The 12,302-nt window shown below is 42.0% G+C and overlaps 2 protein-coding genes across 2 annotated transcripts; one reads left to right on the top strand and one right to left on the bottom strand.

Annotated features, from left to right (window-relative positions):
* Nucleotides 1-678: 678 nt before the first annotated feature.
* On the bottom strand, nucleotides 679-5,607 carry rdh12 (retinol dehydrogenase 12). The gene is made up of 7 exons (XM_036542647.1): nucleotides 5,450-5,607; nucleotides 3,854-3,972; nucleotides 3,366-3,521; nucleotides 2,802-2,906; nucleotides 2,306-2,515; nucleotides 1,604-1,793; nucleotides 679-1,312 (listed from the first exon to the last, which is right to left on the bottom strand). The coding sequence occupies exons 1-7, from the start codon at nucleotides 5,518-5,520 to the stop codon at nucleotides 1,210-1,212; spliced, it is 954 nt and encodes a 317-aa protein (XP_036398540.1). The 5' UTR covers nucleotides 5,521-5,607; the 3' UTR covers nucleotides 679-1,209.
* A 1,360-nt stretch (nucleotides 5,608-6,967) lies between these two features.
* Nucleotides 6,968-12,224, top strand: vti1b (vesicle transport through interaction with t-SNAREs 1B). The gene is made up of 6 exons (XM_036541736.1): nucleotides 6,968-7,238; nucleotides 7,395-7,453; nucleotides 7,570-7,764; nucleotides 8,094-8,267; nucleotides 10,045-10,106; nucleotides 11,187-12,224. Exons 1-6 carry the CDS (start codon nucleotides 7,142-7,144, stop codon nucleotides 11,281-11,283), a joined length of 684 nt encoding a protein of 227 aa, XP_036397629.1. The 5' UTR covers nucleotides 6,968-7,141; the 3' UTR covers nucleotides 11,284-12,224.
* Nucleotides 12,225-12,302: the final 78 nt, after the last annotated feature.

Genomic DNA, 12,302 nt, shown 5'->3' with positions numbered 1-12,302 from the left:
TGCGTATCATACAAGTGATGAATTATGCATGTTATTATGATAATTTGTTGGGGCATTCTGCCCTCGTTCAAAAGAGCACTTTCTTTGCTTTTCATGCAGTGTTAATCTGCAGTTATTTTGTTCTTGTGAAGTTGGCGAATCCTCAGAAGAGTGCCTCTCATCTGCGTCATTGTTACGTCAACACGCAGACTGTTTAACTGTCACTGCGGCACTTTACCTGCTCGGAGTGTCACCGCGTGCTCGGCAGTGTAGGCGGGACTCTGGGACGAGCTGAAGGCCAAATCCAGCTCTCTCCACATTCACATTGTCCTCTTTCTCCTCACAGGCCTTGGAATGGCACTTTAAAACACAATATCATAATAGGAATAAAATGCATAATGATTAGAGTAAACAATATAGTTCTCCAGAGGAGAGTTGGATTCCATGGAACTGGACTTGGCCCGATGCTCTCAGAGCAATGTTGACATGGTCAGTCTAAGCATAGGAACCTTTAGTAAATGAATGAACAAAATGATGTACTTGGTAGTGGAGATTGTTATCTGAAGTGTACTGTCTGTAATGATTTTGAGAGGGATGGGGTTTGGCAACAGCGGTGAAATGGAATAATACAAAATCTTTATTGATGATCTTTTCAGTGTGTTAAGTATACACTCATCAGCATTTGAACATCAATGTAGGGCACAGGCAGTTTCACAATCAACCTCTGTTCATTAATAGGTAAACGAGACATATTCATGTCATGTGTTCTTCAAAATAGTCAGGTCTCAGCATTAAGGTAGTAAAAGACATGTTCACGTCAGTGAAAATACATCTATTAAAAACCAAGACAATTAATTGAGAAGAGAAAAAAGAACTTGGAAAAAGCATGGAATGAAATAATACACTTCTGTTAACGGCTGCTAAAACAACATGACAACCTTCAGCTACAAAATGGTCCATAAAGCAGCAAGCAAGATAATGATCGAAGGCCGATTCCACACGAGATGACTAATTTCCCTGAACTGCTTTCATTTAAGTAATTTCTCATATTACTGACTTCCTATAGCCCTAAATATAAAACAGCAGTTTAGTGTATGAAGGCATCTGAGGAGAGGGTTGGTATGAAACACTCCAAAAGGCCAGGAATTTCAGTGCTGAGGGAAAATGGAGAGTGACTTGGCACATTGCATTTTGAGCAGGGCGGGGGTGTCGATGGACACGGTAGAGCGATCAGTCCCACTCAATGCCGAGTAGCTTGCAGCTGACGTCCCACAGTCTCCGTGCTGTCTTCTCATTCCTGCCCTGGGGAGCCACAAAAGCAGGAGTGCAGTCACTGTCCAAAAAAACAAAAAAAAACAAAAACAGATGTGGCTGTCAGCACCAAGCAACATGTCATTCAATAGAACATGCAAACTTCTGAATATTCAGCCACTCATTTCAGATCTCATGGCTCTTTTTCTGAGCCTCCTGGGTGTCTTTGACTGTATAAACTCACTTCTTCTTGACAATGGCAACAATGACAACAAGTAGTTGCATTAGTTACTAGGTAATGAGGATGGAAACATTTTCATCAGCATTTTCCACCCCTCTGCCCCAGTAGAGACAATTATCCCCCGCCCTTCACCTGAAATGCTTTCCAGAGATGGAGTGCAGCTCCTCAGCCACAGCACAGTACACAGACGTCTGCGCCCCCTCCCGGGGCGTCTTCAGGAAGATGGAGAAGATTGTAAAAAGCAGGGACATCATGGTGGAGTGTCGGACCAACTCCGAGCGCACCGATCCTGGATGTACTGAATTAACTGTCACTCCAGAGCCTACGCAAAAGAAAGGAAGGCCACTCGGTAATAAACTTTCACTCCGTAGTCCTCAATTATGTAAGGTGTCAGCCATAAGTTAGTAACTGAAGTATGCCAAAATGAGGAACTGGATCTATTGTCTGCCTTTGAGACAGGTAAATGCAGGCTCTGTATCAACAAGAGAGAATACTCAAGAATGGATTTAACCATTTTTAATGACTTAACCACTTTAAAAGTGGTCTTCTCAATGCTCTGGAAACTAAAGTATATAAGTATGAGTAAGTGTAACAGCCTTTTTATAGACTTTGGTTCAGCATTCAATCAATGCATTCTTGATTAGACCCCTTAACTGAGCTGTGAATGAGACATAATTCAAAATGTAAAAACTAATGGGCTTCAAAACATTTTTTATGTTTGAGACATTGGCCATGTTGGTATATAATTCCGTATTACCCATGGCATTCTGAAGTTTTAGTGTTAACTTCACACTGACCCAGAACACACCCCCCCCCCCCCACACCAGCTGGTACCTTCAAGCCTGCGTGCGAGCTCCCGTGTGAACAGCACGTTGGCCAGCTTACTCTGGCAGTAGGCAAGGCCGCTGTTATAGCTGCCCAGGCTCATGAGGTCATGGAAGCGGATCCAGCCAAAGTTGTGCGCCAGAGAGGAGACAACGACGATGCGTGCGGGTGCACTGCGCTTCAGCAGACCAATCAGGAGGTACGTCAACAGGAAGTGGCCTTCGAGGGGCAGACAGCACATCCAATCAACACAGCACTGGTGAACAACGGCAGTAATTGTTCTGATTCCAGTGTTTTGTGTTACACACATTCATTTAGACACACTGTAGCCATTATATGAATTAACAGAAAAGCAATTATGCTGTTCATTTGCAGATGGACCCATATCTGCTAGGGCTGTCAATGCATAGTGCAACCTGGCTGATAGAAACAGTCCATTGCAGGGCTAACATTTCTACTCCTTGCACTCTCAGCTCATGCTTTTGACTGTCAAAACCTTTCTCACCCAGGTGGTTGACGCCAAGCTGCATCTCAAAGCCGTCTGCAGTCTTCATATAAGGGCACATCATCACCCCTGCATTGTTTATTAGCACGTGCAGATGATTCACCTCTGAAGAGAGCATGAGAAAAGGAAACGGTGAGTTTCAGCAAGGCTGGATCCTATTTCAGCTCAGATGAACATTTAAATATGCTTGGCTTCGAGGAAGTCGATGAGCTTTAAGGAAAGCAGTGCTATTTTGTGTTAAGAAAATTAAACGTGATCATTATATAACTTATTACTAATGATTTTTGAGGTGGTAATGTTTGCTTATCCATATCTGAAATGGTTTGCAAGATACATTTTCCTGTGTCATGCAATTCTTTATATTAAAAGCATAACATGTTTCGTGCCAGTGAACTGAAATTTTAATTTTGTATTTGTGATTCACATGTTAAGTACTATTGATTCGTATTCAATGATAACACTTGGAGTCAATGTTGTAGGCAGAGCAAAGCCTGTTCAGTATATCTTTGTTTATTTCTGCAAAATGGACAGTAAAAGTATGGGTAGCATTAAAGCTTGGATAACCTCTGAGGAATCTCTGTGCGAAGGCCCGTATGGAGCAGGTGTCAGCCAAGTCGAGCTCTTGCACCTCGACCTGCGCCCCACTGACATTGGAGCGGATCTCAGCTGCCGCCTCCTCCCCTTTCTCCACATCCCGACATGCCAGAATCACACGTGCCCCTGTACCACAGAGAGAATCCATTTCTCCTTCATCACATCCTCTCTCACGCTTTGTTGAAATAACCACCACAAAATCAACATGCCGCAGCTTGAAGTGGAACTTTATTAACTGGAGTCTTAGAAAAACAGGTTAAAATGTTAACTTTACTGTATGAGGCTGTTTTTGACATAATTGCTAGGGAATGTTGAACATATCCATCTTCCTAAGCCCTCCTGTCTGCTGACTCCCAGACCATGTTAGAGATGCCAGCAGGAGCTCCAATCTGCCACTTGCTTTTGTGCGGTTTGCTAGCTTGCAGGAGCAGGGTGTCGACTGGATCCACGAGTCTTACCGCGTGCTGCCAAATCCCATGCAGTTTCCTTCCCGATCCCAGTATTTGCTCCGGTGATCAGCACAGTTTTCCCATCCAGCCGAGCCTTAGACAGACATACCCCACCAGCTGCATACTTCCTTCAAGGGGGAAACCCACAATGGCTCTGAATTGACCAGAACTTACATTTCCCCACTGTTTTAGAGTGATCTCGGCCCAGATTACTTCTTGTTGATCATACTTATTGTTTTTGAAATTTTTACACATTCATACAAAGCTACTTTAAATTGTGGCCTTTGAGGAAATTGGTGAAATGATACTGTTGTTTTCAATCTGCTGGATAGATGTTTACTCTTAGTATTATCTGAAGTTCAAGGCTGCCTGGGGCCAACATTTGCAGAATAATATAAAAACATGTCACAATGCCAGATAAATTTGTCAATAACTAGAATGATTAGTTGGCCAAATAGTGAACAACAAAAATAACATGGTTTTCAGTGTCTCAACTGACACTTGTTCAGTTGACCATAGCCTATATTTTTCTCCTTGCTGTTCATAGAACAGGACATGACATGGGAGAAGTGATATATTTGAAGGAATTAAAAAAGGTGATTACTGAAGCAATTTCAAGCTGTCAGCAGAACACAACTGCAGTGGTAGAAATCTGTTAAAAAGATTAGTTAAAAAGTTAATAAGTTTCACACTGACACTACAAAGTGTGTTTTCACACAGACATACTTAATGCAATAGGTTTCCAGGACTCGAAGCGAAGTCCCTCAGTCTTCAAAATATGGTTTTACACAATGCCTGATACACTGTAGACTATATAAACTCAACAAATGATGAAACTAGGTATCCTGAATGGCTTACTTTCGTCATTACGTTCTTTGTTTTGTGTGATATTTAAGGATTGACAACGTGACCTAAACTTTTACAATCGAGCTCAAACTGCCAGCCATTTTAAATGACATACTGTGGTTTTTTCAGATGACCAACTAAATAACCATGTTGGCGAAATCTAATCGGCAACTAACACTCTAACTGTGACGGTACTCCATTTTAATACATGCTCGTAACAATAGGGTGGCAGTGGAATCATGCCGCAAGACGTGACGAACCGCCGAAGCAACCAATGAGAGGTATATAAGGTGAAACTCCGCCCATGAACATATGGCACCAGTTCAATACCGAGGCACAGTTGTAAGTGTGGGCGTGCGTATTTACACAAGAGCCTTCCTAACAAAAATGTTCTTGAATTTTTGCAAATGTTAATACACATTTATCTGAATGGAGTTAAGCTCAGATAATTTCTTGAAAAATACGCGCCCCCAACCACAGAAATCAAGATTCTGGTCATTTAAAAATGCAATGTTCAACATGGAGCTGAACGCTATCGAGTTCACTTCAATAATCTTAATGGTTCCACAGTTAAAAAATAAACGTTACAGGCTAACTTCAGAAATTGATCCCCTCTTTGTCCCGTCCATGCACTAAGCTAATTGTTATGTTTCCAAGATGAAACATTTGGCCATTCAAAAGCTTGCATTCTGCTGCAGATTGCTAAGCAGCATCATTAAAACGATGCCCACCTAGAGTTATTTGTACGATTAAACATACCTTATATGAGGCGCCAACACAATCAACAAGAGAGCAACCACTCCAATGCCTGCTATTAGTAATAAGAACATTGCTGATGATTCTACCCTTAAAAAGCTGTCGAATATGCACCGCTAAGTGGTACCTGACAGCGACTCCGCGTAGCAAGCTAAGTCACTCTTCTGCAGCTCCAATCTATCTACAGTGGAACTCTGGGATTGTAGTTTTTCATCACAAGGGAGCCACAGCAAAGGGTTGTAAGGAATTGTTTCGAAATATCATACTTATCTGCTTACTGAGTGGCCCTCATCACACTCGTTCATAACGATGTGAAAAAGACCTAGTGTATGAAAGCTGTATTGTTGTATTGTTTTATGTGCCAGCCAGTATAAGTCCCAGAGAAACCCACAGGCCTTTATGTATAATTTTGCCGGTGCTTTTTAAAATAATAATAAATCTGCTATAGCATATGCAAAAAACTACAGCAGCGTTTCCCAAACTTCTCCTGGAGGACCCCTTGTCCTGCATGTTTTAGATCTCTCCCTGTTCCAACACAGCTGATTCAAATCATCAAATCGTTATGAACTCCTGAAGCTGCTTAATAACGAAGTGATCGTTTGAATCAGCTGTGTTGGAGCAGGGAGAGATCTAAAACATGCAGGACAAGGGGTCCTCCAAGAGAGGTTTGGGAAACGCTGAACTACAGAGATGTGTTTCAGTTTAATTTTGGTATGTGGTCAAATAAAGCACATTCTGAGGGCCTTTCTGCCATTTCTACATTTTGATCAGGTCTTTTGTGAATATAAAATGTCAACAACTGCTGACTGAGGTACAGATATTACAGTAATATTAGGCCTACTTTACGTAATATTAGTACCTGGTCCTTACCATCGTTTCATTTATTAAATCTGGGAAACAACAGAGTAACTGACTCAACACACAATAACACAAATAATGAATACTCCCATATGAATGCCAATAATGTTTTTGCTGATTTTCTACAAGACCTCATATTTTATTTGCTACCGCTCCAATCCAATCTACGATGTTTCAATAAATTTATAATCTGTGTTGATTCAACTTTTACTCTAATGATGCAGAAAAATCGCAGTTCTTTTAAAATAACATTGTTTCTCAAAAACACGTAGTGCATTATTATACATTTTATCACATCCACATCTTGCCATTTACTCATTTACATTTACCCACTTCCACCTGCGTAGCAAACTAAACCTGGGCACCATGTGAAGTCACGTGATTTTCAAGCGGAACAAGAAACCGCATAAATACTACATGGACCACAATGCATCGCTCTATAGCTGTAGTTATAGTGCCCAAACTCAAAAGATCGATTGTGTGTTCAAATAATGTCTTAATTATGTATAGATATGTACAAGCCTCGTTCAAATGTATGATCTACCAAAATATATTTAACACGATAAGGAAATAAATAACATTTGAATAGAATACACAGACGAGATTTTGGTAACCTGTCAGGCAAAAAAAGGAGATCAAAGATCACGAGGTCCGTTATGAGGAAGCGTTTTTTTGTCCCGAGGATCTTATTAGCGACTTTGCTACACTATGTTTTTGTATATTCTGTAGCTGAGGATTTGAAGTTTATTGTGTGGTGTTTGGAGTATTTGGGGTCTTCATAAGACACAGTTAAGTGAAAACAAAATATAGCTGCAAGCGAAATAAATCACCGGGAAAATGTCATCGGAGGAGTTTGAAAAGTTGCATGAGATATACAGATCTCTATACGACGAACTGAAACTGATGCCAGACCGAGCTTCGCGATGTCACGGAGGTATTGTTAACAATTCAGCTAGATCGCTCGTTAACGTTTCGTAGTTAAGAGAGCAGCAAACGTTACAAGTATGCTTGAACATTCGCTGCCCATAACTTGATTGAATTGCGGTTAATTTTGCTGGCAGTGATGGTAATTCCACCATTTGATTTCCAGAGGAAAAGAAGCGGTTGGTGAGACTCTTCGATGAGAGATTTGGAGAGGCAGAAGAAGTGGTAGCTATATTATTTTTGTATTTTTCGTTTAGCTACATCTCTGAAGCTTGGGTTCTGTAAGATTGTGTGTCATTCGTTCTCTTAAAGTTAAATTATGATCTCCTACATGATTCCAGCTGCAGGGCATGGATAAGGAGTTGCTCGGTGCTCCCTCAACCTTCCGAAACGCAATGACCACCAAGATCCGCCTGTACCGCAGAGACTTGGGCAAGTTACAGCGTGACATGAAGAGCACTGACCTGGGACTTGGGTTCCCAGGTCGCTTAGGAGACGGCAGGCACAGTGTCTATGCATCTCAGAATGAACAAAGTGTAAGTCTTGTAACTCATATGTACTGTCCTGTTATGCTGGGCATGCAATCAATGTTTATTATGTCACCTTGTAACCTAACCGCACACAGCTTCTATAAGGGGCGTTCAGCACAGTGACGCTGGCCTCTTGGGTATTGTGTTGGTAAAACTGGTGGGGTACTGCCAGTAGTTTTACCACACGTAAACTTATGGCTTGCTGCTGTCTTTACCCTTTCATTGATGTAAGTCATGCTGACTCCCATTGAATGATTGAAGAACTGTGGAAAGTGATGTGCTGCCCAGATAATGGACTTTCTAACCATATGTGTCCGTTTTGCCCTCCGCTGCAGACACAGGTGCAGTCACAGCGTGCCCTGCTACTCCAGGGCACAGAGTCTCTGAACAACGCCTCACAGAGCATTGAGCGCAGCCAGCGCATCGCTGTGGAGACTGACCACATTGGCAGGGACATCATCGAGGAGCTGGGCGAGCAGAGGGAGCAGCTGGACCGCACCCGGGATCGGGTGAGAGGAAGGGGAGGGAGAAAGTGCAGTGCACCTGTCCCTCTGCTTGCCAGGAATCAGTTGTTGGATAGTTTTCAGACAACTGATCTAGCTCAAATATACAACGCAACGTAGGCTTACACAGTACCAGGGATGGAGACACTTCTGTATGACTAAAACACTGTCTGCATTCCTGGACAGCAGAGACGAAGGACACCGATCAGCAGCTGGGTCTCCGAGGCTTGTGTGAAAGACACTCGTTTTTAATTTTCCCCAAGAGGAAGTGGGGGGGGGGGGGAGGGGCAAGTCACCTTCCTGTTATGATCGGTTACAATTTCCAACACACTCCTGAATGGCTCAGTCAGATCAGTAAAAGCAGTTGTTTTCTCAAGTGCAAGGCTGAGTCCTACACCCTGGGGTTGGTCCTGGCCATGTCATCAGCTGATGTTGAATGGGAGTTCTGGAATAATGGGGTGGGGGTAGGTCAATGTCTTCGTCTCACCCTCATGGATGGACAGTGGACATTGCAGAGAAGGGAGGTATCTATCACATGGTTCATTCTAAATTTAAAGAAAATTGGGCATTGTGAATAGAAGAAAGTTTCAGTTTCTGATAAGGTTTATTCCCAAATCCCACTGATATAACTCTGGAATGCTGTGAAGAGAGTAGTGAGGTTATTTGGTATTTCTTAATGTGTTGTGTTTTGAGCTTAAATCATTGTCAGTGAATGACTACTAAGGACTGAAAGTACTCTTTGGCCAATTGAATTCTATATATCTGGTTAGCCAGAACGATAGCCAATTGCTCATGGAATGAGCAAAAGTAAAAAGTGGCTCATAATTGACCATTTTAAAGCCTTGATTTTCAGTTTGCAAGTTAATGATTATAGAGGGGCATTTGGGGGGCATTTCTTGCATTTTTAAGGGTTATGCTCTAAGCATGTGTACTTTCAGGATCTGTGTGCATCAGGCACCTGAGAATTAATGATAAAAGCAGTTTTAGGAGTAAGCAGTGGGAGATATTTATGAAGCCTCCTCCTTCTCTCAGCTGTGAGTAAAATCATTTCCTGCAAATAGAGCTCAATTGATTTTTACAGTATGTGAAGTGCTGCTAATGAATGGTACTGATGATATTTTTCACATTTCATCACATATGTTGGGAAATTGCCCAATAAATGCAGTTGTTAAAGACAGTAGTGTCATTTAATAGATGTGAATAAATGCCAGCAAATGAGCACGGATGGTTTCCATTCACAGTAGTCACAATAAAATGCTTGTCAACACTATATGGTTTTATTTTAAGGAAGCCGAGAACGGCCGTGCTTGCCATTTTTTTTAATGTCGTTATCTCGAGATCACGAGTTAATTATTTCCTTATCTCGAGATAACAAAGCTTGTTTTATCGTGATAACAGGTTAAGTTATCTAATTATCATGAGATAACAAATGGGTCTTCATTGCTGTGCTCCTGCTTAAGCTTTTTATTTTCTGCATGTTGTTATGACTTGTCTCTTCTGATACAATAACTGCAGGGTATGTAGTGCACGTCAACGTCAACCATACTGTAAACCAAACCAGTGAAATGACAGTATCTATGATTACGGTTTGAGTCAACAAAAGATCTGCGCAGGGCTCATTGGTTGCTCACGAAACAATCGCCAGTGGAGCATTAAGCTGTTTTTCTTGTTGCGTCAGTCTTTTGTGAGATTTGTGCAGCTGATGTTTATTGAAGATTAATGGTATTAAAAAAATTGAGCCCTGGCAAGCCTGGCTATGACACTGTCTTTTTGTGTCCCACAGCTGGTTCACACTGGAGAGAATCTCAGCCGAAGTCGCAAGATCCTGCGCTCCATGTCCCGCAGGTGAGGGCCCCCGCATTAATCTGGGTGTCTGATCTGTGATGATGGTTAGCATTGCTCATGTAGATGTTCCAGTTAGGTAACATAATTACAACCTGTCAGACCATTCACTGTCAGTGCCCATCTACCTTATATAGCTACAGTGTTTCAGTAAATGTTTTAAACAAATTAGACCACACTGCGCTGTTTAGCTTCGCTGTCACAATCATTACAAATAACACAACAGTCTTATTGCTTTAATATGACACTGAACATTTGCACATTGAGCATATAACATTGAAATGTTTCAAATAATGGATATGGTGGCTGTGATGGCCTATTGCTTTTCTAATTTGTAATGCATTTCTCTTAATTTGGCAAGCAGTGCAGATGAATAATAATATATGTATACATATGTATAATAATATGCAAAAGCATTACTGTGGGGCTGATGTATTTCCACCCATGGCCTTTATTGAGCGGAAATCTGTCATTTCTTTTGATTACTAAGTAGATGACTCGGCAATTTCTTTCTTGTTTCTGTTTTACATATAAACCCTTTGTCAGGGTCCACTGGGATGTGAGTGATTAGATGACATCTTAACTGTTATACCTCCCTTTGTGTCCTTGCATTTTCCTATTTAGTTTTCTCTTATTTTGCAGATCTTTTTTCTTCCTATGTCATACAACATGTCCCCTGTATTCAGGCAATGGCAGTTCTGATGCCCCTGAGCCATTTCTTATTACATAATGTTACGACCACCTGGCTCTTGGTGGAGCAACATGAAGGAGAGACCACACCAAAGTATGTTTAACGAAAGAAGTTTATTAAGTAGATAAAGTAAGTACAAAAAGTCAGTAAGTGTGAGGCAAACCAAAACATGTAGTGCGACTCAGACCATGAATATGTATGGAAAAAGGTAAAGAAAATCCAACAGGGGAAGGGAGAGTTCAAGTTCATTGGGTGACTTGTAGTGGTGGAAAAATGGTGAGTTCAGCAGTTGTCATGGTGAAAGGGCCTAATGGGTGTGGCTCCCTGGCATTTACGCATGTCTGCTGCTTGCCCTCTGTATGTAATTCTCTTTTGTCGCTGTCCCCTTTTAGACTGGTGACAAACAAGCTGCTGCTGTCTGTCATCATTCTGATGGAGCTGGCCATCCTGGGTGCGGTGGTCTACCTCAAATTTTTCCGGAGTAAGTAGAGCTGCGTCATCAGGTGAGATACAGACTGCATTCCAGGAATCTCCTCCTCGATTTCCTTCTCCACCCTGTGGTCTCATTGAGCTTGCCAGCACATGACTGTGAGACTGGAATGCCAGCAACCCAAGAAACATAGCAACACCTGCAAGCCTCACAGGAAACCCAGATAAGGACAAGAACAAATTGGATGTTTTGTTGTGCGAGACTGGCAGCCCCTCCGCCTCCATGAACCTTGCCCAAGGCCGCAGGGGCAGAGAACTTGATGGTGTCTGCCGCTGACTGAAGATCAGTCTTAACAGTCTGGACTGGATTTCCCGCCTCCCCGCCTCATTGTTGTCTCCTGTGGCGCTGCAGCCTTGAAATGCTGAATGAAGTTTCTGATAAAGAACTGAACTCGTTCCCCTCCTCTGACATACATCCATGATGCTGAGCCCACCGCTGCTCAGCCCCGCTAATGCGTCCCTCCCGCTTCTTGCACTTGCTGAATTGCTCAACTCGTGAAGCCACAAGGAGAAACTGCTACTCTTGTTGAAATGGGGGAGTGTACATAACGAAGTGCACATGGTTTAATAGTTTAATTAATATGAACTAAGCTAAATGTATAGTATACTGACTGGAAATCTTAATTTTTTTCATTGAATGATATACCAGAACAGTTCCTGTGAAGGAGGGTACAGTATATGCGTTTTGCTGTTGAAGTACGACCACTAATATAAATATTGTGTATGATATAAACATGGTGTTGCCCTCGGTGTGTTTGTGACAGTTCCCATTCTTGTCTATGGTAAGTGTGCTGTGGTTTTCGCTGAACACAGCACTGACGCAGAACCACGGTTATAAACAGAAATAAATTGGGCAATAGCTGTGATAGCAGCAGCATTTGTATCATAGATTAGTCATGTTGTGCAGTCGGCAGCTACTTATCAAAGGCTTGTAGACAAGTCCACAGTACTTAAACACACACTGACCTCTGATATCTCTACTTGTTTTGTAAGAATTATGTAACAGTTACTGTACTACA

This window comes from Megalops cyprinoides, chromosome 12 (genome assembly GCF_013368585.1).
Source record: "Megalops cyprinoides isolate fMegCyp1 chromosome 12, fMegCyp1.pri, whole genome shotgun sequence".
Lineage (NCBI taxonomy): Eukaryota > Metazoa > Chordata > Actinopteri > Elopiformes > Megalopidae > Megalops > Megalops cyprinoides.
Note: the sequence above shows the minus strand (reverse complement) of the source record. Positions and strands in the feature narration are given on the sequence as shown.